The sequence below is a fragment of the Ranitomeya imitator genome, chromosome 4, assembly GCF_032444005.1.
Source record: "Ranitomeya imitator isolate aRanImi1 chromosome 4, aRanImi1.pri, whole genome shotgun sequence".
Classification (NCBI taxonomy): Eukaryota; Metazoa; Chordata; class Amphibia; order Anura; family Dendrobatidae; genus Ranitomeya; species Ranitomeya imitator.
This window is the reverse complement of record NC_091285.1, coordinates 697,210,745-697,238,659: the sequence shown is the minus strand read 5'-3', so window position 1 is coordinate 697,238,659 and position 27,915 is coordinate 697,210,745. Positions and strand designations below refer to the sequence as shown.

Here is a 27,915-nt window from a genome sequence, read left to right as displayed (position 1 = left end):
GGAAAGGCAACCAGGAGAACACCTTGGAGCGGCAGACACTGGTAATAGGACCCAACCCAAGTACTAGCCCCACTGCAGTTTGATTAAAAAACTATTTAACGAGAGCCTGCAAATTGAAGCTCAGGAAAGGCAACCAGGAGAACACCTTGGAGCGGCAGACACTGGTAATAGGCCCCAACTCAAGTACTAGCCCCACTGCAGTTTGATTAAAAAACTATTTTACAAGAGCCTGAAGATCGAAGCTCAGGAAAGGCAACCAGGAGAACACCTTGGAGCGGCAGACACTGGTAGTAGGCCCCAACCCAAGTACTAGCCCCACTGCAGTTTGATTAAAAAACTATTTAACGAGAGCCTGCAAATTGAAGCTCAGGAAAGGCAACCAGGAGAACACCTTGGAGCGGCAGCCACTGGTAGTAGGCCCCAACCCAAGTACTAGCCCCTCTGCAGTTTGATTAAAAAACAATTTAACGAGAGTCTGCAAATTGAAGCTCAGGAAAGGCAACCATGAGAACACCTTGGAGCAGCAGACACTCATAGTAGGCCCCAACCCAAGTACTAGCCCCACTGCAGTTTGATTAAAAAACTATTTTACAAGAGCCTGAAGATCGAAGCTCAGGAAAGGCAACCAGAAGAACACCTTGGAGCGGCAGACACTGGTAGTAGGCCCCAACCCAAGTACTAGCCCCACTGCAGTTTGATTAAAAAACAATTTAACGAGAGCCTGCAAATTGAAGCTCAGGAAAGGCAACCAGGAGAAAACCTTGGAGCGGCAGACACTGGTAGTAGGCCCCAACACAAGTACTAGCCCCACTGCAGTTTGATTAAAAACTATTTAACAAGAGCCTGAAGATTGAAGCTCAGGAAAGACAACCAGGAGAAACCCTTGGAGCGGCAGACACTGGTATTAGGCCCCAACCCAAGTACTAGCCCTACTGCAGTTTGACTAAAAAAATTATTTAACGAGAGCCTGCAAATTGAAGCTCAGGAAAGGCAACCTGGAGAACAGCTTGGAGCGGAAGAATCAGTTTGTAGACCACAATGAAACTTGTGGCCCCAATGCAGTTTTATAATTCTGACAGGCTGAAAACCATCCTTTTTTTTTTTGAGAACAGCTGTATTAATTGGCGCAGACAGACACTGCTAGTAGGCCTTACACCACAAAATTGGCTCACTGCAGGTTGAAAAAAAGTTACATGGGTACACGGTCGGCATTGGTGCGCTCAGCGGAGGACAAATGGAAGGAGGGACCGCAGACAGACTTAGTAGGCCTACAATAAAAATGTAGGCTCTATGCACTTTTAAATAGGTTCCAGGGGTACACAGGCAGCATTGGTGTGGTCAGCAGAGGACTAATGGAAGGAGGGACCGCAGACAGACTTAATAGGCCTACAATAAAAAAGTAGGCTCTATGCACTTTTAAATAGGTTCCAGGGGTACACAGGCAGCATTGGTGTGGTCAGCGGAGGACTATTGGAAGGAGGGACCGCAGACAGTCTTAGTAGGCCTAAAATAAAAAAATTAGGCTCAATGCAGTTCGAATTATCTTGCAGGAGTACACAGGCAGCATTGGTGTGGTCAGCGGAGGATGATTGGAAGGAGTGTCTGACACAGTTAGTATTCCCAAAAAATAAATAGATGTTAATGTCTCGCAAAACAACAAAATTAAAAAACAAAAGGGTGGCATACTTAGTTACAGGGGTGGGTTCCTCTGCTGAGTTTCAGACATAGTAATTTGGCGCCGCTAAGTATTTACTGGTGTCAATATAGGACACTGATCCTGACTATTTTAACTAGCATCACACATGTCAACAAATTGGTATTGCATGTAAAGAAGCTGCGGAGACACCATCACGTGTTTCTCGACGCAAGCAGTGAATAGCCAGGCCTTTCCCCGTGAAGGAACAACCACAGGATGGGCAGCATCCTATGAAGGAAAGCCACTTATGCCAAGCATGGTATCCATCCACAGACAGCTGTTTCAGGGTTTTTGCCCCTCATCAGTGTGGAGTAGGAATCTGGCTATTAGGAGCAGTGCCTAGTAAAAAGGCTAGAAAGGCACAGATGATTGGTATTGTCAGTGCCAGGCATTGAAGGATGTCAGCGCATAGACTAAACATTGGTGGAGCTGTGAGAGATAATTTTGCAAGTGGTAGAGCACTGTTTGAGCTGGGGGGGAACTCTCTTGTGGCCGGTGGTACAGGCCCAGGGCCCCTCATGTTACAATGGTGTGTCTGACGTTGGGTGCGCGCCACCACCGCCAGAGACACTTTATTGTACTATGAGGGACCCAGTGGCAGTGCCGTCAACCAAAAGCGGGCACACCCACCTCTTCAGTCAAACGGCACTCTCACGGTTGCTTGCGCCAAGTGGCGAGACCACGGCCCCGTGGGGGGAGTTTTCCCATTTAGGGAGGTGTAAACCTGTTGTATGCTGGACAAACAGCTGCTGCAGATTAAGAGATTGTATCACAGAACATATAATGAAGGTGCCTACAAAAAAACAGAAATTCACAGCAAGAAAAAACCATATATGAATAGAATAATATACCCAATAAAACTTATCATTTAGCGTTGAGCGGGGGCGCCATTGCGCAGGATATATAGGGTGCCGGCCTCCGCAGCAGGGTGGGGGATAGATAGTTAGGACCCTAGGGATCGAGAGCACCCTGTATCTTTGTGTCAAACGGCTGATACTGGTTTTAGGTTGTATGTGGTATGTGTTTTTTTTATTAAGTATATTATTAAATGTTAAGTTTAAGGGTATATTATTCTATTCAGATTAAGAGATTGGAACAGTCAGTAAGACCAGTCCACAAGCAAGACCTTTTTATAGGAAAGCTAGGTGTCAGCCGGGAAAGGTGGGGCAAAATAATTCAAAATCCACAAGTGGTTCATTTTAATGAAGGTTAGATCATCAACATTTTGGGTGGCCAGACGAGTCCTTTTTTCGGTCAATATTGAACCAGCAGCACTGAATACTCTTTCTGATAGCACACTAGCTGCTGGGCAAGCAAGCTCCTGCAATGCATATTCTGCAAATTCAGGCCAGGTGTCTATTTTGGATGCCCAGTAATCAAATGGGAATGACGGTTGAGGGAGAACATCGATAAGGGATGAAAAATAGTTAGTAACCATACTGGACAAATGTTGTCTCCTGTCACTTTGAATTCTTTCTGCATTACCTGTCCTGTCTGCGGTCATTGCGAAATCACTCCACAACCTGGTCAGAAAACCCCTCTGTCCAACGCCACTTCTGATTTGTGCACCTCTAACACCTCTGCCCTGTTGCCCCCTGCACCTCGTGTGAGAACCATCACCGGCGCTGTGTGCTGGGAATGCCTGAATCAAACGGTCTACAAGACTTGCTTGTTTGGTTGCTAATATTTGTTCGAGGTTCTCATGTGGCAAGATATTTTGCAATTTGCCTTTATAGCGAGGATCAAGGAGGCAGGCCAACCAGTAATCGTCATCGGTCATCATTTTAATAATGCGTGGGTCCCTTTTGAGGATACGTAAGGCATAATCCGCCATGTGGGCCAAAGTTCCAGTTGTCAAATCTGCGGTTGTGCTGGGTTGAGGGGCAGTTTCAGGCAAATCTACGTCACTTGTCTCCCTCAAAAAACCTGAACCCAGCCTTCCAACGCCAATAGTTTCTATTGGCCCCAGAGAAGCTTCCTCATTCAAAAAATACTCATCCCCATCATGCTCTTGGATCTCTCTGCAGCATTCGATACTGTGGATCATCAGCTCCTCCTCACTATGCTCCGCTCCATCGGCCTCAAGGACACCGTTCTCTCAAGGACACCGATCCTTCACTGTATGTTTTGCTGGTTCCTCCTCCTCTCACCTTCCCCTTACTGTTGGGGTTCCTCAAGGATCAGTCCTAGGCCCCCTACTCTTCTCGTTGTATACTGCCCCTATTGGACAAACAATCAGTAGATTTGGTTTCCAGTACCATCTCTATGCTGACGACACCCAATTATACACTTCTGCTCCTGATATCACACCGACCTTTTTAGAAAACACCAGTGATTGTCTTACCGCTGTTTCTAACATCATGTCCTCCCTCTATCTGAAACTAAACCTGTCAAAAACTGAACTCCTCGTGTTCTCTCCCTCTACTAACCTACCTTTGCCTGACATTGCCATCTCCGTGTGCGGTTCCACCATTACTCCAAAGCAACATGCCCGCTGCCTTGGGGTCAGCCTTGATTCTGACCTTTCATTCACCCCCTACATCCGATCACTGGCTCGCTCTTCTTACCTGCATCTCAAAAACATTTCTAGAATTCGCCCTTTTCTTACTTTCGACTCTGCAAAAACTCTTACTGTTTCACTTATTCATTCTCGTCTGGACTATTGTAACTCTCTACTAATCGGCCTCCCTCTTACCAAACTCTCCCCGCTCCAATCTGTCCTGAATGCTGCAGCCAGGATCATATTCCTCACCAACCGTTACACCGATGCCTCTACCCTGTGCCAGTCATTACACTGGCTACCCATCCACTCCAGAATCCAGTACAAAACTACTACCCTCATCCACAAAGCACTCCATGGCTCAGCACCACCCTACATCTCCTCCCTGGTATCAGTCTACCACCCTACCCGTGCCCTCCGCTCCGCTAATGACCTCAGGTTAGCATCCTCAATAATCAGAACCTCCCACTCCCGTCTCCAAGACTTTACACGTGCTGCGCCGATTCTTTGGAATGCACTACCTAGGTTAATACGATTAATCCCCAATCCCCACAGTTTTAAGCGTACCCTAAAAACTCATTTGTTCAGACTGGCCTACCGCCTTAATGCATTAACCTAACGATCCCTGTGTGGCCTATTTATAATAAAAAAAAAAAAAAAAAAAAGGTTCCTCGCATCATGTTCTCATACACTTTATGCAGTATTAGCCCTCTGTGTCTGTACTGCTACATACTGGTTCATGCAGCCTTACACTATAGCTGGTCCGAATAACTAAAGCAATTGTTACCATCCACCTCTCGTGTCTCCCCTTTTCCCCATAGTTTGTAAGCTTGCGAGCAGGGCCCTCACTCCTCCTGGTATCTGTTTTGAACTGTATTTCTGTTATGCTGTAATGTCTATTGTCTGTACAAGTCCCCTCTATAATTTGTAAAGCGCTGCGGAATATGTTGGCGCTATATAAATAAAAATTATTATTATTATTATTATCCTCCTCGTCCTCCTCCTCTTCGCCCGCTATCTCGTCCTGTAGACTGCCCTGATCAGACAATGGCTGACTGTCATCAAGGCTTTCCTCTTCCTCGGCTGCAGACGCCTGCTCCTTTATGTGCCTCAAACTTTGCATCAGCAGACACATTAGGGGGATGCTCATGCTTATTATGGCGTTGTCTGCACTAACCAGCCGTGTGCATTCCTCAAAACACTGAACGGCTTGACACAGGTCTTGTAGCTTCGACCACTGCACACCTGACAACTCCATGTCTGCCATCCAACTGCCTGCCCGTGTATGTGTATCCTCCCACAAATACATAACAGCACGCCTCTGTTTGCACAGTCTCTGAAGTATGTGCAGTGTGGAGTTCCACCTTGTTGCAACGTCGATGATTAGGCGATGCTGGGGAAGGTTCAAAGACCGCTGATGGTTCTGCATACGGCTGGAGTGTACGGGCGAACAGCAGATATGCACGCAAAGTCTGCGCACCTTGAGGAGCAGGTCAGGTAACCCCGGATAACTTTTCAGTAAGCACTGCACCACCAGGTTTAAGGTGTGAGCCTGGCAAGGAATGTGTTTCAGTTGTGAAAGGGCTATGTCAGGCATAAAATTCCTTCCGTTATCACTCACCACCTTGCCTGCCTCAAGATGTACAGTGCCCAGCCATGACTGAGTTTCATTCTGCAAGAACTCGGACAGAACTTCCACGGTGTGTCTGTTGTCGCCCAAACAATTCATTGCCAATACAGCCTGCTGACGCTTGCCACTAGTTGTCCCATAATGGGACACCTCGTGTGCAACAGTGGCAGCTGCAGATGGAGTGGTCGTGCGACTGCGGTTTGTGGACGAGCTCTCGCTTCTGCAGGAGGATGAGGAGGAGGGGGGGTGAACGCCTACAGCCAACTGTTTCCTAGACCATGGGCTGGGCAGAACTGTCCCAATATTGCTGTCCCCTGTGGACCCTGCATCCACCACATTAACCCAGTGTGCCGTGATGGACACATAACGCCCCTGGCCAATGCCTACTGGTCCATGCATCTGTTGTCAGGTGCACCTTTGTACTCACAGATTGCCTGAGTGCATGGACGATGCGCTCTTTAACATGCTGGTGGAGGGCTGGGATGGCTTTTCTAGAAAAGAAGTGTCGACTGGGTAGCTCGTAGCGTGGCACAGCGTAGTCCATCAGGGCTTTGAAAGCTTCGCTTTCAACTAACCGGTAGGGCATCATCTCTAATGAGATTAGTCTAGCAATGTGGGCGTTCAAACCCTGTGTACGCGGATGCGAGGATGAGTACTTCCTTTTCCTAACGAGAGTCTCATATAGGGTGAGCTGGACTGGAGAGCTGCAGATCGGGGAACTAGCGGGGGTGCCGGTGGACATGGCAGACTGAGAGAGGGTTGGAGATGGTATTCTTGCTGGTGCCCTACATGCTGTGTTTCCTACCACGAACCTGGTGATTCCCTGGCTGCTTTGGCCTGGTGACGAAACATGCACATTTACTGCAGGTGGTGCGGGAAATGGTGGGCTTACAGTCAGGGAAGGTATGTAGTGTTGCTGACTATCTTCATTGGCCGAGGGTGCTACAACCTTAAGGGACGTTTGGTAGTTAGTCCAGGCTTGCAAATGCATGGTGGTTAAATGTCTACGCATGCAACTTGTATTTAGACTTTTAAGATTCTGACCTCTGCTTACGGTAGTTGAACATTTTTGACAATTGACTTTGCGCTGATCATTTGGATGTTGTTTAAAAAAATGCCAGACTGCACTCTTTCTACTATCGGATACCTTTTTAGACATTGCAGACTGAGCTTCTTTAACCGGATGGCCACGCTGTCCTACAACTGGTTTTGGTTTTGCCACGCGTTTTTGGCCAGATATGGGCCCGGCAGATGCTGCGGCTCCTCCTCCTCTGCTTCAGAGCTACTGCCGCCTGCACCCTGTTCCCCCAATGGCTGCCAATCTGGGTCAACAACTGGTTCATCTATGACCTTCTCTTCTATCTCATGTGCAACTTCGTCTGTGTCACCGTGTAAGCCGGTGGTATAGCGTTTGTGACGGGGCACCATAGTCTCATCAGGGTCTGATTCTGGATCAGTACACTGCGAGGGCAATGTTCTGGTCTGAGTGAAAGGGACAGCATAGTAGTCTGGCTGTGGCTGTGCATCTGTGCACTCCATGTCCGATTCAACTTGTATTGGGCATGGCCTGTTAACTGTTTCACTTTCTAACCCAGGAATGGTATGTGTAAAGAGCTCCATGGAGTAACACGTTGTGTCGCCTGACGCATCCTTCTCTGTTGTTCTTGGTGAAGAAGACAAGGAAGCGACTTGTCCCTGAGCGTGAACATCCACTAACGACGCGCTGCTTTTACATTTACCAGTTTCAGAAGAGTATGCGAAAGAGCTAGAGGCTGAGTCAGCAAGGAAAGCCAAAACTTGTTCTTGCTGCTCCGGCTTTAAAAGCGGTTTTCCTACTCCCAGAAAAGGGAGCGTTTGAGGCCTTGTGTAGCCAGACGACGAACCTGGCTCAACAACTCGAGACTTAGGTGCTATATTGCTTTTCCCACGACCACCTGATGCTCCACCACCACTACCATCATTACCAGCTGGCAATGACCGCCCATGGCCACGACCTCTTCCACCAAACTTCCTCATTGTTTGAAAAACGTAACCAAACTAACGGTATTTGTTACTGTAAAACCAGTTACAAGGTGAACTAAAACTTCTGTTGGATTTATATATCCCTTTATAGGTGGGTGAGACTGCAGGGAAAATCAGGCCCAATATATAACAGTACACAGCTTCTGTGGCAGACAGATATGCCACTAACAGGACTGACGCTGATGCAGACACTACAAATTAAAATCTCCCCCTTTTTATTTTTTCTGGGAGAATATTGAAGAAATGTGGCCCACTCTTATACAGTATATGTTCTGTGGCACACAATTTGAAACAGGTGGCACACACAGGACTGACACCGAAGCAGAAATGCCAATCTTAATCTTCCACTATTTTTTTTTTCAGGGAGAATTTAAAAGAAATCTGGCCCAGTGTTACACACTAGGTTTAATGTGGCACACAATTTAAGACAGGTGGCACACATAGCACTGGCACCGAAGCAGAAATGCCAGTCTTAATCTCCCACTATTTTTTTTTTCAGGGAGAATTTAAAAGAAATCTGGCCCAGTATTACCCACTAGGTTTAATGTGGCACACAATATGAGACAGGTGGCACACACAGGACTGGCAACGATGCAGAAATGCCAATCTTAATCTCCCACTATTTTTTTTTTCAGGGAGAATTTAAAAAAAATCTGGCCCAGTGTTACAAACTAGGTTTAATGTGGCACACAATTTGAGACAGGTGGCACACATAGCAGTGGCACTGAAGCAGAAATGCCAATCTTAATCTCCCACTACTTTTTTTTTCAGGGAGAATTTAAAAAAAATCTGGCCCAGTGTTACACACTAGGTTTAATGTGGCACAAAATTTGAGACAGGTGGCACACACACCACTGGCACTGAAGCAGAAATGCCAATCTTAATCTCCCACTATTTTTTTCCAGGGAGAATTTAAAAGAAATCTGGCCCAGTATCACACACTAGGTTTAATGTGGCACACAATTTGAGACAGGTGGCACACAGAGCACTGGCACCGAAGCAGAAATGCCAATCTTAATCTCCCACTATTTTTTTTTTCCAGGGAGAATTTAAAAGAAATCTGGCCCAGTATTACACACTAGGTTTAATGTGGCACACAATTTGAGACAGGTGGCACACACAGGACTGGCAACGATGCAGAAATGCCAATCTTAATCTCCCACTATTTTTTTTTTCAGGGAGAATTTAAAAAAAATCTGGCCCAGTGTTACAAACTAGGTTTAGTGTGGCACAAAATTTGAGACAGGTGGCACACACACCACTGGCACTGAAGCAGAAATGCCAATCTTAATCTCCCACTATTTTTTTTTTCCAGGGAGAATTTAAAAGAAATCTGGCCCAGTATTACACACTAGGTTTAATGTGGCACACAATTTGAGACAGGTGGCACACACAGCACTGGCATCAAAGCAGAAATGCCAATCTTAATCCCCCACTATTTTTTTTTTATTTATGGGAGAATTGGCAAGAAATCAGGCCCACTGTTAGACTGTATGTTTTCTGTGCCAGAAAATGAGACACAGATGCCACACACAGGACTGCCACTGATGCAGATTTGCAAATTTTAATCTGCACCCTTTTTTTTTTCTCTTCAGGGAGAGTAGTGAATAAATCTGGGCCACTGTATTAGAGTATATTTTCTGTGTCAGAAAGTGGCTTGAAGAGATATAACGAAAAAAAATCTGTTTTGAACTGTATTTCTGTTATGCTGTAAGGTCTATTGTCTGTGCAAGTCCCCTCTATAATTTGTAAAGCGCTGTGGAATATGTTGGCGCTATATAAATAAAAATTATTATTATATTATTATTATTATACGACAGTGCTGCTCATATTCCAGCATTATGGATATCTTACTGCCAGTTCTATCAACATTTCCATCGGGAATCAGGATATTAATAGTGGACATTATAAATTGAATTATGTATAAGCTTCATGTTTGTAGCCATATGTATGTATTTCTCTCATGGGGTTTAGGTGTGCATATATCAGGCATGCCAGACTTTTGGTTTATAGCCGGCCCCTACATTCATGTGGGCATATTATACAGTCATCTGTTTGTTTTTCATCTTTATGCTGTATTTTGGACTAACACACATTTATCCCCTTTTAGGTGCTCCTTTCGCCACATGGGCTGTTTGGCCAGTACATGCTTTTCATCCTCTGTGATGTTTGTCCACCTCCCCTTCTTTCCCACCTGCCCCTCGGCTTGCTTCTCTGTGCCTCGGTTAAGTTTCACAGGCGCTTGCGCAATGCGACTCACTATTGAGTCGGTTTTGCGCAGACGCCACATATCTCCATGGAGATCGCCGATACTTCCGGTTTGCCACTCTTCACACATAGCCGGCGCGCGCCTCCTTACTTCCGCCTCCTGCTCCTCGGCGACACAGCTGTCTGCACACCGGATGATACCGGTTAGTATATAAACGCTGATCAACCACCACTACACTCACTTCCCCTGACGAAGCCGCTGCGACTTCCCCTGACGAAGCCGCTGCGGCGGCGATACGCGTGGGGCTCTCCCTACTCACCCCATTTCTTGTCCTTATGCCGGACACTTAGGCATGGACATTCGTTTGGGACCTTATGGCTGGATTGTGTGCGGGTTTTAGCCCAGCTCCTCTCTGACTCAGCTGAGTATTTTTGGCGCTATGTTACCTTTATGGTTTTTGCAGGCATTATACTTCACCTCTTTATCCAGGCTTCACTAGGGGGCTCTTTCAATATAGCGTAGCCACTGTGGATTATCGCATTCATGCGGGCTTTGTTTTCAGCTGAGATATCTTTGAGGTATTATGTCTATTGCTTAACCCTTTCCATTGCGCTTTATCTACTATATGGCCATTGGGATTTATTTCCTACAGATATAATTGTATAGGGGTGATTTGTACATGGTATTGTATTTTAAATGTTTTTATATGTCTTGTTGTGGTGTTTGAATAAAACGTTTTTGTATTTTTTCATGATATATGGTTGTGCGGGCCTTTTTGTAGTCCATTCTTTTCCCTGTTTGGTTTAGTACATTGTACTGTAAACTCAAGGGAAACTGATGCGGATCCGCAGCGGTCAAAGGTACCGTTACATGTTACGATCTCGTCGACGATATAGTTAGAAATGTCACGTGATCACATCGTTCGTGCAATCAGTTTCACATCGTCCAAGAGGCGTCACATGCAACTATCTTGTTAACGATGTAAATTTTGGCTCCGCGTTAGCCTCATTGCACATGTTTGCAGAACGATTTTTCACAATGGCAGGAATAGGAGAATTTAGACCAAAATTGTTCATCTCAACGTTACACTGAACGATGCTGCACATCTTCTGACACATAATTGGACGAGGATCTTCAGATTTGAGATCCTGACCTCAAATCTGCGATCAGCGATCCAACGATGTGTTCGTCCGATATCTTCACGTTACACGCAACGATGTGAAAATGACATTGCATGAACGACGTGATCACGTGACGTTTTCAAACGATATCATCAACGAGATCGTAACGTGTAACTATACCTTTAGGCCTCAATCACACTAGCGAAAAAAAAAATCGCAGCATGTTCATTCTTGTGCAAATTTGGCGCGAAAAAAATTCGCACAAGAGGACTGAAATTTTAGTGTGAAAAATATACAAAAGAACAACTGTTATTTGTTTTGATGATTTTTATTTTTTTTTAAAAACCAATAAGATTTTTTTTTCACTAAAGGGTTATTTCACACCAACATCAAACAAATAGTCACATTTTCAAGATGAGCAGTGTATAAGCGGCATGGCCAAACAAATGTGATAAAACAATGAACAAGAAAACAATATAATCAAATTATACAACAGGGAGGGATGTTGGTGGAGGAGTGGGAAGAGGGGAGGGGGGAAAGGGTAAAGACAAATACATGGGGGTGGGGGAGTAAAGGAGCACGCATCAAAGGATGCTTTTTATTTTTGTTATAAAAATGTTAAAAAAATACTAGGAATAAAACAATTCCACACATATTTTCCATAGGCTGCAGTGGGGGGCTGTGTGTGTGAGTGGCATGTCCTTGTGTGACTAGCATTTCAGCACTCACTCAGCAGTCTGTCTGAACATGTCGGAACATACCTGGCACTGCCTGGGTATGTCCCTGGTACATTTGCCACACGTGTATTTGTAGCAGTCAACACATCTCTCAGTTGCACAATTGTTCGTGCATCGATGGTTGACCTGACACTTTACCCTTTTGCCAGGGCTGGGTGTGGAAGGAAGTTGCCAAAGGAGTTTCTCCTTGCGTGCCTTCTTTTCAGTCACATGACGGCCATCTAACTCTTTTGCAAGCTCAACCAGGAAGTCCACCCGTCTCTCCCGCACCCCAGTGCATGCCTGATAAAGTACATGAGCATAGAGTGCTGCCATGTCAATCATGTTGTAGAACATGGTGACTGGCCATCTCCGTGTTCCTGCACGCACGCTGTACTCCCGCACCATTTGGTCCATTACATCCACACCGCACTTTGTGTGGTTGTATTGTGTGACCGTGTTTGGCTTCCTTTTGTTGGTATCCTCAGTCTCAACCACGCTGTGCATGCTGCTGAGAATGTAGACGGCCTAATGTTGTTCCCAATAAAAGCTTTAATTCAATCCACAAAAAAAGCTAGCTTTCACTCAGGTCTGTCATCTGTTAATGGAAAATATAGGGGGCTTCCACTTTACTGCTACTACAAAGGATCTGGAAAAGCAAAATGGCCCATTATACTCCCAAAAAAATCAGCAAATTTTGCTCTCCCAAATCCAAATGCCCCCTCCCTTCTAAGACCCACAGTGTACATAAACTGCATGTAGCTTCTGCACGTTTGGCATTTCTGAAGCGATGAGAGCTCACCTAACTTAGCAACTGATGGGTGCATGTCTAACGAAGCATGAGCTAGGCATAAATGTACTGGTGACTGCAACGTACTGGTCACTACAGCGTACTGGACATTACAACAGCAATTTTCAATTTTTATTCAGCAACATTCATTGCTGCTTATTTCTGGAAAATACCCATGGAGTCAAAATCGTCGCTACACCTATAGATAAATTCCCAAAGGGGTATAACTTTCAAAATGGGGTCCCTTTAGGAGAGTGTGGCACCAGTGGTTGAAAACACCTGAGTGGTGAATTTAGTGCGGTCCATCTGTCTAGCAGATTGAGGAATTTCCCGGCTACTCTTGTTGACTGTGCCGAGGATAGTGGTTTCCCGGCTAAGCAGTCGTTGTGCAAGTGACAATGATGTAAAGAAATTGTCCGTGGTTACAGTTCTGCCCTTGTCCATGAATGGTTCCATCAGCCTCATCACTACAGTTTCATACAGTCTCTCCCCGCTGGGACGACTGGGGTCCTTGCCAAGATATGGGAGGACATTACAGATGTACTTTGATTTCAAGTCGCAAGCCACCCAAAACTTGATGCCAAACTTGTCTGGTTTTGTTGCAATGTATTGCAGATAACAGCAGCAAGTCTTTGATGGGAAAAACTGTTCATCAATATTGATGTGTCGACCAGGGTTGTAGGATGCGATGCAGTTGGTGACAAACGATCTCCACACATTGGAGATTGCAGCAAACTTATCGGTCTCCACTCGCTCACTGCGCGTGAACATGTCATCAAAGCGTAGGTTTTGCATGATGTCTTGAAAGCGGTTTTGGGTCATAGTGACAATGATCCTTGGGTTTCCCAGGTTTGCTGACCAGCTGTCACGTAGTGATGGAACCTTTGTCACCCCCCGCAAGATAATGACTGAAATAAATGCCATTAGTTCCGGGAGACCCATGAACCAATCCACCTGCTCTGTGTGACGTGCATGTTGAGTAGTCCATTCTTCAATGCTACAAAGCATGTCAAGACTGATAAAACAGAGGAAGATCTGAAGGCGACTCTGGACACTTCGTCTGGCCTTAGCACTTGCTTCTCCATCTGTAGGGTACGGTTCTATTGGGGTCAAATGGAGATGTTTCCCCACTTGTACTTCATGCCACACTGTGCCATCTTTTGCGGTCTCTGTCGGCTCACTCGCCAACCGAGCTCTCTTTTTTGGTAGAGGCGGAGTCTCCTCATCTGCAAGATAAATAATTTCAAATAAGCATTTTGTTTTGGTTCAAAATAAAAAAGATAGTCAGGAAATAAAATAGGTAACTCACACTGCCTTTTTTTGCATCCTGTTCTGTCCGTTTTTGAAACAAGCAGAACAGGATCCCTTTTGGCCCCCATGCACCATGGGTGATGTCTGTGTGCTATCTGTGAATCCACAGATAGCGCTGTCTGCTGTCACCACATACTCACCTCCCTCCAGCGCCTCTTCTCCTCTCACTTCCGGTTCACTCTTGGGCTCAGTGAAGTGAATATTCATAAGCCTAATGAGCGGCACCGGGAGTGAGAGGAACTGTCAGCGCTGGACGGAGGTGATTATGAAATTCTTTATTTTTAGGCTTTTCACTTTCCTCCGTGGTCCGTGCAAACGGAAGTCACCGACCATTATCTGCACCAACCCCTGCAAAGCATAGGATCCAAATGAACAGGCAAAAAAGGGAGTGTGAAGCCAGCCTAACCTGAAGACAGCTCAGAGTCCGAATCCGGTTGAAGGACTATGTCTTCTCCATCTGAGCCAGAAGGGTTTGTGTTGCTCAGAATCAGTTCCAATGCCTCTTCAATGGTGTGCCTTCTCTCCATTTTCTTTCCTGTGACATCCTTACTAACTATGTTACTATGGATGTCTTCCTGGAGCAGAACAATATTATATCATACAATTATTAGGTTCTGTAGAAGGACGTAGATCTGGGGATTTATTATGATGGAATATAGGCTGAACTGGATGGACAAATGTCTTTTTTCGGCCTTACTAACTATGTTACTATGTTACTATGTCACTAATAGGTTTCTCCCCCACAGCACATAAAGCTGCTTGCAAATTTGCTAATGCAATGCAGCTGGGGGGGTGGGCAGACACTCAGGAGCAGCTCACATTCTCACAAGCAACCCCCACACTCAGGAATAGCTTGCATTCTTCTGTTTACACACTCTTATCTTAGAGTAATCCCCCCTGCAGATTCCTCAGGCAAGAGCACATTTACAAATAAAAGGATGCTAATTAAGGTGTCAATATGGACTGAGGGTCATTTGACCCTCTCTCAGGACTTCAGGGGGATCTTGAAATTCCCGGGACTTCTAGTGTAAATTAGCTACAGCACGTACAGGACCCTTCAAAGAAGGACCAATGGAATTGCTGCAGTACCAGAGCATGTTACCCTAGATCTCCACTGAGAGATCTTGCCCTGGGCATGCTCAGTGTGCAAAGCAGAACTTAGTCCTAATACCTGCAGGACCTTCCGTGAGAAGGACCAATGGAAGTCACTGCAGTACCTGAGCATTTGACCCTAGATCTCCACTGAGAGATCTTGTCCTGGGCATGCTCAGTGTGTGCAAAGTAGGACTTAGCCCCAGAAGCGTCTGCTCGCCGCTGCCCAGCACTAGCTTCAATGGCAGAAGCTGGAAAAGCAGCAGTAACCCTATGCACAGAGTGAGACTGAGCAAGACGCTGGGACCGACATCTGCGCTGAGCAGACTCCACTGTGGCTGGAGAAGAATGGTAGACCGCAGCAGAGATGGTTTGAGATTCCCCCTGTGCAGAGGTGGGAACTCGACACCTAACATTCAGCTCATCAGTTTTTAATCACATGATGTCACAGATATAATAGAAAAGAAAATAATTCATTAGGTAGAAGGGCAAAATGAGCAATTGTAAGGTAAGTACACAGTATCATATAACAGGAATATTGTAATATTATAAATTAATAAATCTTTGGTAGGATGAGGAGTGCTTCATTAAAAAATTTTTTATAGAGGAATTGTGTAAAAAATAAATTATGACAAATACTGAAAAAAAATGTTGTTATTGAATCATCTCATCCATGATTTATTGTCAATATTCTGTCAAGAAAATCTGAAAGACAAATTTATAGTTCCTCCCTTTCCCCATCTGGAAATACAGTAATCAGCTAAGATAGTCTCATAAATTGGTATGATCTGGTGGTTAGGAGCACCCGGCACGACCTGATAGTTAAACTCACACAGGACAAGCTCTGGGATGTGGGAGCTCTGCTGACCGCAGGCCCTAATCCTATCACAACAACTAGAAATAGCCGTGGAGCGTTCCTGACTCTCCCTAGACGCCTCTTCACAGCCTCAGAACTAGCTAGCCCTAGAGATAGAAAATAAAGCCTACCTTGCCTCAGGGAAATTACCCCAAAGGAAAAGGCAGCCCCCCACAAATATTAACTGTGAGTAAAGATGAAAATCACAAACACAGAAATGAAACAGGTTTAAGCAAAGGGAGGCCAGACTAACTAAATAGACAGAGGATAAGAAAGGTATCTTTGCAGTCAGCACAAAAAACTACAAAAGACCACGCAGAGTGTGCAAAAAGACCCCCGCACCAACTCACGGTGCGGAGATGCCACCCTGCATCCCAGAGCTTCCAGCTAGCAAGACAAAATCTTGACAGCAAGCTGGACTAGAAAACCAAGAACAGAAAATAACAATCGGGGACTTAGCTTCTTGCAGGAAGAGACAGGTCTCCAGAAGATCCAAGAGCGAACTGAACCAGCACAGGAACATTGACAGCTGGCATGGAGTAACGATCTGAGTGGAGTTAAATAGAGCAGCCAACCAAAAGATAAACCACGTCACCTGTGTAAGGAACCTCAGAAGCAGCAGCTTCATTCACAGCCACCAGAGGGAGTCCATGGACAGAACTCGCCGAAGTACCATTCACGACCACAGGAGGGAGTTCGACAACAGAATTCACAACATAAATATGTGTGCTGAATTTAAGAATATCCGTAACATTTTCTAAACATTTGGTGAAGAGTTCTCCTGATCTCCTGATTCCTCAGACTGTAAATGATGGGATTCATCATTGGAGACACCACAATGTAGAGCAGAGATAAAAACTTGTTCGCGCTCAATGATCTGTCATTGGATGTTGGAATGTAAATCATGAAGAGAATTCCATAGTAGATGCATACAGTGGTGAGATGGGAGCCACATGTGGAGAAGGCTTTTGACAAGCTACTGGTGGATGAAAGGGTCATTATGATGAAGAAAATACTCAAATAGCTGATAAGAATTAAAGCAAAAGGGATGACACTGCCAATGACGGCTATTACAGAGTCAACCACAGTCAAGAGGTAAGTGTCGGAGGTAGTCAATTCAAGAAGTACCCTGAAGTCACAGAAGAAGTGGTCTATTGCGTTGTTGCCACAAAACTCCAGCTGCCAAACAAAAATTATCTCAAAGGAAACTACAAAGTTCCAAAACCAGGAGCCAAGAACCATCTTGAAGCAAACATGAGGTTGCATTATAGAATTGTAGCACATCGGGCTGCAAATGGCCAAGTACCGATCATAAGACATTATAGTGAGCAGAATAATCGGGCTAAAACCAAATATGAAGACCATATGGAGCTGGAAGATGCAGATCCTCACTGGCACCTCCTTCATGTCATATAGAATTATATTTAACATCATGGGCACAATGGTCGTAGTGGAAAGGATGTCGGCTACAGCTAGATGCTTGAGGAAGAAGAACATTGGGGTATTGAGGTTGTGATTGGTGGACACCAACACTATAATGAGGAGGTTTCCAGCCAGAATTATCAGGTAAGAGAAGAAGAAAATGATGAAGAGCAGACATTTGTATTTATATAGACCGGTAAATCCAAGGATCAGGAACTCTGTGACTTCAGTCTGGTTGACGTCACACATATTCAATGAATACACTGAAAACAAGAGAAACTGATTGAAGTCTCTTTCTTTTAAGAAAGTGAATTATGTAAATAATGAAAACATTAAAAGATCACAATAATCTATATGTAGAAAATATGCCTCATACACCGATTATCGATGCTGATAAGCCCCACGTGGAGATGACCCTCGGAGTATTGTGCCATAAGACTACGGCAGTCCACTACTCGTATTGTTGAAAGTCAGTTACCGAGTGGCTGTGTGACCGTGTGAAACTTGGGTGATACTGTGACTAAACTCATGAGTGAATAGTTGCCACGTATACGGTAATTTAGGTATCATGAAATATACCTCCCATTTCATATAAAGTAAGAGAACTTAATAAATCATCTAATTTTATACTTTCATAAATAATAAATGAGGTTATCAAACACTTAAACATTGATGACTAAAGATGATTAAATCAATAATAATGCGAATTTGCCTTTTTGCAAGGATTTTCCTAAAAATTTCCATTAATTGAGATGTTATTTGTATTTAATTTCCCTTTTAATACTCTAGGGTCTCTAGACCGCAGAACATAATAGAAGCAACATGTAAAAATAAAAAATAAATTCTTATACTCACCTCTACAGTCCCTTCTTTCCTCACTGTCACCCGTCCAGCCTTTGTCACATTTTTGCTCCTGTAGAGAGGGCTACAATCCTCAGGGCTCTAACACATGAGCGGGGAATTCCAGCTCTGATGAAACCAAGGAGGATTCTGCACAAAGAAAAAAAAGGTAATAAAATATTGACGTTCCTCCTGACTTTTCACACATTTAAGCTGCTGTGGGATTTAATGACAAGCAGGAGGCAGAGCAAGGGTTAACAAAGTATAACAATTTAATTTAATAATGAGGTACTCCTCCCAGGGCGATAAACAGTTAATGGGCAAGAAAAGTGCAAGTTTAATGAACAATGAAACAAGGGTAACATCTTTCATCAACTTATGTCAGCAGTTTCCCAGGCTGCAGATAACATTTTGATAAGTGTAGTGCTGACAACAGCTGGCGCGATGCTTCTCCAATGAGGTCCTATAGACAACTGTCCATCTTCTGGTGGTAGCGATTGCTCCCCGGTACCATCCGCTGAGCCCCTAGTCCATAAACTTGTGCAGTCAGTGAAGCTGCGTGCATTCCTGGATGCTGGAAGAGCGGTGTGACTCTGTCCGGCAACGAGGTCGGCAGCGAACAGTCCTGAACTCTGCCCTGGCTCTTAGGCTGACGTGAGGAGCTCAGCTGAACAGGGCTCCTGGATCTCTCCCTGTTAATGTGGTGGGCTCCGGCAGCATCCTGGCAACAGATCGGCCGTGTGTCATGGCTGCCCGGCTGCACACCCCGCTGCGCATGCACCTTGCCTCAGTCACTGCTGATGGGAAACTGCCTGACACTGTGCACACTTTTTTCTTTTAACGGCACCTCTAGCTTCCGGGTCAGGGAACCAGTCGGGGCCTTTTTGCCTTCCTCTGGACAGCATGGTATGCAGCCTCAACAGTTCCGAACCAAGCTTAGTCCAGGGACCCGTAGTTTGGTCTTCCCCCTTACACATACATTCCCAGAACCATACTAGGCCTCATCAGAGATGGTGGTTCCAGCTCAGTGTGAAAGGACCAAGGATATTAGTACATGCAGCCGAAATAAGATAATGTGACAGGGACCAGACAGGTCACAATGAGGAGCAGATGGGTCAGAGACATGAGCAGTAAGGAGAGGGCAAGAATATCAACATTTTTTTTACCATTGATGACCCTTAAAGTCCCCCAAAAATGGCTGCAATCCTAATATTATAATTTCTTACATTATAATGTGTTCTTGGAAACTTAAAGATTGACTAGGTATGAGTGAATTAGGCAAAATTCAAATTCACCTACCTATGCAAATTTTCCAGGTAAATTGGATTTGTAGAGAAGTTTTTCTGGGCAACACAAAGGAAATCCTGAAAACATGACCTACTGGTGGCTCTTGAGGACCAGAGTTGAAGAACACTGTTCTAGGTTATAGTGTATATATAGTATATAATGTTTTTGTCTGATTTACAAATTACAACTTCTAAAAAGTCATTACATTATTGCGCACATTTGATCTAGTCCCTCCTTGGAGTGGATTTATTGTAAAATGTCTGCTACATTTTTTTTAAACATTCCAGTGTTTGAGTTTAAAAGTTGCATAAAAGGTGAAGGAAAAAACATAAAGACCATGTTTTATGAAATTCATAAACTGCATACTCCATTTTGAAGAATTTCTCACGAAAAAACTGTAACAAAAATCCCAAGAAAAAACAGAACAGTGAAACAAAAAAAATCAAATGATGACTTGGACCATTGTCAGGAGCAATTACAAGAAGTGATGGGCGTCAACTGTTCCTTAGATGGAACTCCATTAATGATAAGTATACTTTATGACACGATCATTCCATGTATTTCTTACCCAGAAGACCCACAATAATGCGCACAAGAGCTGTAGAATATGGATGTATGAGTGCATCTTAAGTCATCATTTTGTAGCTCTAATTCATGAAGGTCTCTAATATTCTTCTTCCAGGAATAGGAGACAAATCTCAGGTAGTATAGTCACAGTGAATTCGGGACTGGAGCAGAGTTGAGGACACAACAGCAACATATTCATCTCAGTGATCTCTTCTCAGCACAAATCTGGCAGATATAAGGCCACCAGTGACAATTTCTTCACTTTTTATACTTTATTTTTGATAATAATATTCCCATGATGGCACCAGGGAGAATAAGAAGGATGTGATGGGATTTATTAAATAAGCAATCGAAAAACAAAACATTGTGTTATCGTAATGATCTCTGGAGCCTAAAATATCACAGTCATGTACCACTGATAACTACAGATGAAATTATCATCTCATTCTATTTGCAGAGAAAGCAAATAAAGAACCAACAGATAAGTTTCAATTATATTGTACCTGAAGCTTACCTATCAAAAATTCAATGACTAAACTATAAACCTTTAACCCCTTTCTGTCATTGGACGTACTATTCCATCCATGTGGGGTGGGCTGTCTCCTGAATTTGGAGGGAACAATCTTCAGCCATAGGGGTGGGGTTTTCCCCCTGATGAAGGTGTTCCGAAACAGGCGTTGGGGCGGACACTGGGACTCTGCACCTGTCAAGTACCTTTTTTTGGGGTGATGTATTAATTATTTTTACCGCTTTCCATAGTCTCTTTTCATTACATTGTGCTGTACTGTATATTAACTATTGCACCATTATGAATGGGACATAGCGGTTCTCTAATATGTATTGGTCTGTTTGATACAGGCTATGCCCCCTGTTGGTCTTGTCATTTTGACTCTATGTGCTAATGCCTAATGGCTGTGATTTTTCCCTATTATGAGTCGGCAGGCATATTCCCTAGTGTCCCGTATATATTATTTGTTTTTATTCATTGTTGGGCGACTCTGTTGTCATCATTGCCCTCTTGCCTTGCACTCAAATAAAGCAATTTTACCATGAGACATAAGGTTATCTTTCTGGATTTATTTCCTCCCCCCGTTCTTGTATGTTATTTTGATAACCGACTTGATCCGATACCCAGGCAAAATAAACTTCAGCTGGGAGTAATTGCTATTGTTATTTTTTCTTTACACTTTAATTATAATTTTCCCAGATGTTATACTGTAGATATTTTTTGCCTTTGGCTACCCCTATTCTTTTTCTTTTTAAATGCAGCATGCATATTTATGAGACTATCTTAGCTGATTACTGTATTTCCAGATGGGGAAAGGGAGGAACTATAGATTTGTCTTCTGGATTTTCTTGACAGAATATCCGCAATAAATCATGGATGAGATGATTCAATGACAACATTTTTTTTTTTCAGTATTTGTCATAATTTATTTTTTACACAATTGCGCTATAAAAATTTTTTTAATGAAGCACTCCTAATCCTACCAAAGTTTTTAATAATTTATAATATTTCAATATTCATGTTATATGATACTGTGTACTTACCTTACAATTGCTCATTTTGCCCTTCTACCCAAAAAATTATTTTCTTTTCTTTTAGATCTGTGACATCATGTGATTAAAAACTGATGAGCTGAATCCTTCCAAGTTTTATATAAAAACAAGTGGTCCAATTTCCCTTTATGAATCATAAGTCACTTCAAAAGTCCCTGGCAGGAGGAGGGAGCAGCTGGGCTAGGAGATAGAAAGGAAGTATTTTTCAGGGAAAAGAGACTTCCTGTTTCTACATGGAGCGTAAAGATTTCTGGGATTATTTGGCGATAACTGGTGTCTCCACCCAGAATGTTTGGCGGACTTTAGAGACTCAATCACGCTGTAGGGATTGTCTGCCAGGCCATGAAACGCCACAGCCATCTTTGTGGTCGTGCAGTGATTGGCTGGGCCGCACAGCATCATCCTGAGTATAAGAGACCTGGCGTCGCCCTGCTCGCCGCATTCTCTTCCTGTTTCAGCGAGAGTAGGGCGAGATGCTGCTGAGATAGGGTCAGAATCCGGGTTTTTATAGTTAGAGTTAGTGTAGGTCTGCAACTCTTACATCCTCATCTCTTGAGAAACCATCAGTCCTTTTTAGGGCTAATTCGTGGGTCCCAATATTGCAGCGCTAGGTAGGCAGGGCACAGAATATCCACATCAGTGCAAGGCCTGCAGGCACTGTATATGCTTCCATTGCTCCCATTGCATCTCTCCCAAAGCTCCATGAGTGTCTGCTGTGGCTGCTTCTTTACTATATACCTAGTTGCATTTTTTTATTAAAAAAAATTCACCCCCCCAAAAAAAAAAGTGTGTTCTGTCAGACTGAGGCCTGTTTAAAAATCACAGCTTGTCAGGCATACGTAGCATAGTTGTATGTGCTAGCCTTGTGTCATTTTTTTTGGTGTTTTAAATTCACCATAAAAGGCCTCATATATCTGGGTGCTCCAAGTTTTGGAATTTTAGGTCGTTTTGCCACTGTTTTTGCTGTCTGTTTCTCTTAATATATACAGCACTATTTGGCATTTAAAAAAAACAGGCCACATATTTGCCAGTGTGGTATTTCTGTGACAGCCCTCATATATCTACGTGTTCCAAGTCTTGGCATTGCAGGCCGGTGGACCACTTGTTTTTGCTGTCTGTTACTCTAATTATATACAGCACTATTTAGCATAAAACAATATAAAAAAGTCACATATTTGCCAGTGTGGTATTTCCGAGACAGCCATCATATATCTGCGTGCTCCAAGATAGGGCATTGTAGGCCGGTGGGCCACTTTTTTTGCCTTGCACTCAAATAAACACCGTAAGAAAAAAAAAAACGAGGCAAAAAACAACGCTTTATTATCATACCGCCGAGCAAAAAGTAGAATAACACGCGATCAAAAAGACAGATATAAATAACCATGGTACTGCTGAAAGCGTCATCTTGTCCCGCAAAAAACGAGCTGCCATACAGCAACATCAGCAAAAAAATAAAAAAGTTATAGTCCTCAGAATAAAGCGATGCAAAAATAATAATTTTTTCTATAAAATAGTTTTTATCGTATAAAAGCACCAAAACATAAAAAAATGATATTAATGAGGTATCGCTGTAATCGCACTGACCCGAGGAATAAAACTGCTTTATCAATTTTACCAAACGCGGAACGGTATCAACGCCTCCCAAAAAAGAAATTCATGAATAGCTGGTTTTTGGTCATTCTGCCTCACAAAAATCAGAATAAAAAGCGATCAAAAAATGTCACGTGCCCAAAAATGTTACCAATAAAAATGTCAACTCGTCCCAGAAAAAACAAGACCTCACATGACTCTGTGGACTCAAATATGGAAAAATTATAGCTCTCAAAATGTGGTAACGCAAAAAATATTTTTTGCAACAAAAAGCGTCTTTCAGTGTGTGACGGCTGCCAATCATAAAAATACGCTAAAAAACCCGCTATAAAAGTAAATCAAACCCCCCTTCATCACCCCCTTAGTTAAGGAAAAATTAAAAAATTAAAAAAAATGTATTTATTTCCATTTTCCCATTAGGGTTAGGGTTAGGGCTAGGGTTAGGGCTAGTGTTAGGGCTAGGGTTAGGGTTAGGGCTAGGGTTAGGGCTAGGGCTAGGGTTAGGGTTAGGGCTAGGGTTATGGCTAGTGTTAGGGCTAGGGTTAGGGTTAGGGCTAGGGTTAGGGCTAGGGCTAGGGTTAGGGTTAGGGCTAGGGTTAGGGCTAGTGTTAGGGCTAGGGTTAGGGTTAGGGCTAGGGTTAGGGCTAGGGCTAGGGTTAGGGTTAGGGCTAGGGTTAGGGCTAGTGTTAGGGCTAGGGTTAGGGTTAGGGCTAGGGTTAGGGCTAGGGCTAGGGTTAGGGTTAGTGCTAGGGCTAATATTTGACGCATAAGTGTGCTTGATAGCATTTTCCCATGTTTCCGTTGAAAAAACTCTATCCAAGTCAGATTCCCATCTTCGAAGATAAATATTTTTAGTCTCATTAGTATCTTAATTGAAGTGGCTCTAGATGTTTTTAAGATTCCATCTGTTTTATGATTAGTGTTTTCGAATAGGGAAGAAATTATGTCAAAGTTTAGGGATCTACTTGATAATAATTTTTGGAAATTTTCTTTTAAGATTAAATAAAATAAAAATTGGGAGGAAGGCAGGTTATAAATACGTTTGATTTCGCTATATGAATAGAATGATTTACCATTGTAAATGTTGCCTACAGTGTTTATTCCAGCTTGTGACCAAACAGATGTGATCGAAATTTTATTAATTATAGCTATTAAAGATATGGGACAGTTCTTAATTTGACTTAACCTCAAACCTCCACTCCCCGGCCCAGTAAGTGACTTCCATGCTGACAAGACCGCTTGAAAAATTGGTTGATGAAGCTCCTTTTGAGCTGGTCCTAGAAAATATCTAAAAAAAGGAGTCTTGTAAAGACGTATTATTCTTTTGAGTTATTTCTAGGTCCAGCCAGGCTACCTGGGAATTGTCACAAAACCAGTTTTGGCTATGCCTAATCAAAGAAGCCTGGTAATAGGCCAGGATATTTGGCAAGGCAATGCCTCCTCTGCTTTTCTTTTTATAAAGAACGTCGTTAGCTACCCTCGCCTTTCTGTTATTCCAAATAAAGGATTTTATTAAGTTTTGTATCTTTATTAAGGAGGAGGAATGGATCATCAGAGAAAGGGTTCGAAATAAGTATAGAATTTTTGGCAAAATGATGGATTTCACCACCAGGATTTTACCTAATAGAGACAAGTTTAAGAATTTAAAGCGAGCAAAGTCTTTGGATATGGTTTTAGTCAGGTTGTCTATATATATTCGTAGGGATTAAAAAGTGGAATTTATTTGTTAGTGTGATTCCTAAATACGCGATCTCTTTGTCTTCCCATAGATAATTAGTATGCTGTTTAATTTCTTGGGTCAAGTTATGGTTGAGGCAAAAAGGTAGGATTTTAGATTTCTGAGGATTGATTTTAAAGTATGAAATTTTCAAAAAGGAGTCCAAATCTGATTTAAGGGTAGCAATTGATTTTAAAGGATCCTTAATTGTTAAAAAGATATCATCAGCGAATAAGGTAATTTTATGCTGGTGTGTGGAGTATTAAATCCCGTAATTGAATTATTTAATCGAACCTTTTCAGCCAATGGCTCCATTGCCAGGACAAAGAGCAAAGGTGATAAGGGCACCGCTGTCTTGTGCCATTTGCTATGGGGAACAATTTAGAAAGATGGTTATTGGTATAAACTTTGGCATTTGGGTGTGAGTAAAATGCAAAAATGGAAGATATAAATTTATCATTGAATCCGAATTTAAATAAAGTTGCTTTGAGGTAATTCCAGTTAATTCTATCAAATGCCTTTTCTGCGTCTAAGGTTAGAAAAAAGTGTATTCAGGGATTTAACTATGTTTAATATATTTAATATCCTTCTTGTGCCATCTGAAGCCTGCCTTCTTGTGATAAACCCGATTTGGTCATCTTTAATGAGTGAGGGAAGAACATTTTTCATTCGATCGGTTAAGATTTTGGAGTAGATTTTGATATCCCCATTGATTAAGGATAGAGGCCTGTAGTTTTGGACCCTGTCTGAATCCTCCTTATCTTTGGGAATCATAATTATGTGGGCTGGTAACATTTCTCTGGGGAAGGATCCAGTTGTGGAAGCGTGATCAAATAAGAGTTTTAATTGAGGGGTGATAATGTGAGAGAAAGTCCTGAAATAGTCGTTTGTGAACCCATCCGGCCCAGGTGATTTTTGGGATTTGAGCTATTGATGACATTTGTAATTTCTTCTGTTTTGAAACGCCGATTCAAGGATTCCAAATCAGAGGGCTCTAACTGTGCGAGATTAAGGTTCGATAGGAAGGAGTTTATTGATTCCATATCTGGGTAAGAGATAACGGGTCCTGATTTAGATTATAAAGTTTGTAGAAAAAGTCTGCAAAGACGTTTTCTATTTCTGAGGGGTGGGTTTTAATGACACCTGAAGGTGTTTTAATTCTAAGTATCCTTTTCCTTATGTGGTCTTGTTTCAATCTATCCATCATGTGTTCAGTTGGTTTGTTAGTTGCTGAATAATAATTCAATTTTGAGGCTCTTATTACGGCTTCATACTCGGCAACAATGGCTTCCTTGAGTTTTTGCCTTAAGTCTAGAATCTCCCGATGGATTTCTGAGGAGGGGGTTGTTGAGTTTTTCTGTAAATTCTCTTATTTTTATTTGAGACTGCAGGGAAGTAATCACTTGCCTGTTTTTCTTTTTAAGCCTGGATGGAAGTTGGATCAGGCACCCCCTCAATACTGCCTTATGTGCACACCATTGGATAAACGGGTCTATGTCCTCTGATGAGTTTTCTTTGAAATAATTGGCTATTGTCTTATGTATGATTTCCCTGTATTCAGGAATTTTAAAAGGGGTTGGATTCGATTTCCATAGAAAGGTATTATTGAGGGAGGGTCCGAGAATAAATTCACCCAGAATTGGGGAGTGGTCCGAAAGGATTTATCTAATATGTCAATTTTTGTAAAATTGGATAATGAAAATATATTGGTCAGAAACAAGTCAATTCTCGAAAATGATTTATGGACTGTAGAGTAAAACGTAAATTCCCTGGAAGACACATTGTGACAGCGAAATACATCAAACAGTTCATTTTTATTGATCCAATTATTAAGGAACTGCGATTGTCGGTGTACCAAAGAGGAGGAGTCCAAGAGAGCATCTGGCACCACATTAAAGTCCCCTGATATTATCAAATCTCCTCTCCTGACCTTATTGACCTTTTTTATTAGCTTTTTAAAAAAATGGATCTGTCATCTATTTGGTGCGTAGACATTTACAATTGTGCAGACCTTAGAATTTAAGTTGGCTATGAGGATGTGGAACCCTCGCCGTGGGTCAATCAATGTTAGGGGTCAAGTTCCCGCCTCTGCAAAGGGGGAATCTCGGGCCATCTCCGCTGCGGTCTCCCATTCTTCTCCTGCCGCAGAGGAGCCTGCTCAGCAGAGACGTCAGTCCCAGCGTCTCGCTCAGTCTGACTCTGTGCAAAGAGTTACTACTGCATTTCCTGCTTCTGCCATTGAAGTCAGTGATGGGCAGCGGCGAGCAGACGCTTCGGAGACTAAGTCCTGCTTTTCACATTCTGAGCGTGCCCAGAGTAACATCTCTCAGTGGAGATCAAGGGTCACATGGTCAGATACTGCAGCTAAGTCCATTGGTCCTTTCAGGAAGGTCCTGTAGGTGCTAGGACTAAGTCCTGCTTTGCACACACTAAGCATGCCCAGGGCAAGATCTCTCATTGGAGATTTGGGTCACATGCTCAGGTATGGCAGTCTCTCATTGGTCCTTCTAGAAAGGTCTTTTACTTGCTGCAGCTATTTAAGGCTCGCATGGCCGCACGGCCATGCGCTAGTATTGTCTTTTGTTATGTGCTTTGCGCCAGTGTGGTCACGTGTGAGTGTGTTTAGGGACCCGGCTGAAATAAGCCCCTAGAATGCTGGCACCTCCAACGAGGAGCTTGTGTATGAATGTATTCAGGGACCTGGCTGAAATAAGCCCCTAGAATGCTGGCACCTCCGGCGAGGAGTTTGTGTATGAAAGTATTCAGGGAACTGGCTGAAATAAGCCCCTAGAATGCTGGCACCTCCGGCGAGGAGTTGTGTGTGCATGCGTGACCACTGACTGCTCTCTGTTTGGGCAGTTAGCCTGTGCCTCTGTGGAGTCTAACAGGGCACAGTGCTTTTCTTTCACGGCTACTCGGTGAATTAACTGAGTTAGTCCATACCGCCATATAGTTCCGCCGTTTGTTAGCAGCAGGTACTCCTGCACGG

At 43.3% G+C, this 27,915-nt stretch overlaps 1 protein-coding gene across 1 annotated transcript; it reads right to left on the bottom strand.

Moving 5' to 3' along the window:
* Positions 1–16,678: 16,678 nt before the first annotated feature.
* On the bottom strand, positions 16,679–17,614 carry LOC138674757 (olfactory receptor 5G3-like). The gene has a single exon (XM_069762574.1). The coding sequence runs from the start codon at positions 17,612–17,614 to the stop codon at positions 16,679–16,681; it is 936 nt and encodes a 311-aa protein (XP_069618675.1).
* Positions 17,615–27,915: the final 10,301 nt, after the last annotated feature.

Bases quoted from the DNA above. Each gene is read 5' to 3' on its own strand.
- LOC138674757 (XM_069762574.1), bottom strand. From the start codon at position 17,614: ATGTGTGACGTCAACCAGACTGAAGTCACAGAGTTCCTGATCCTTGGA.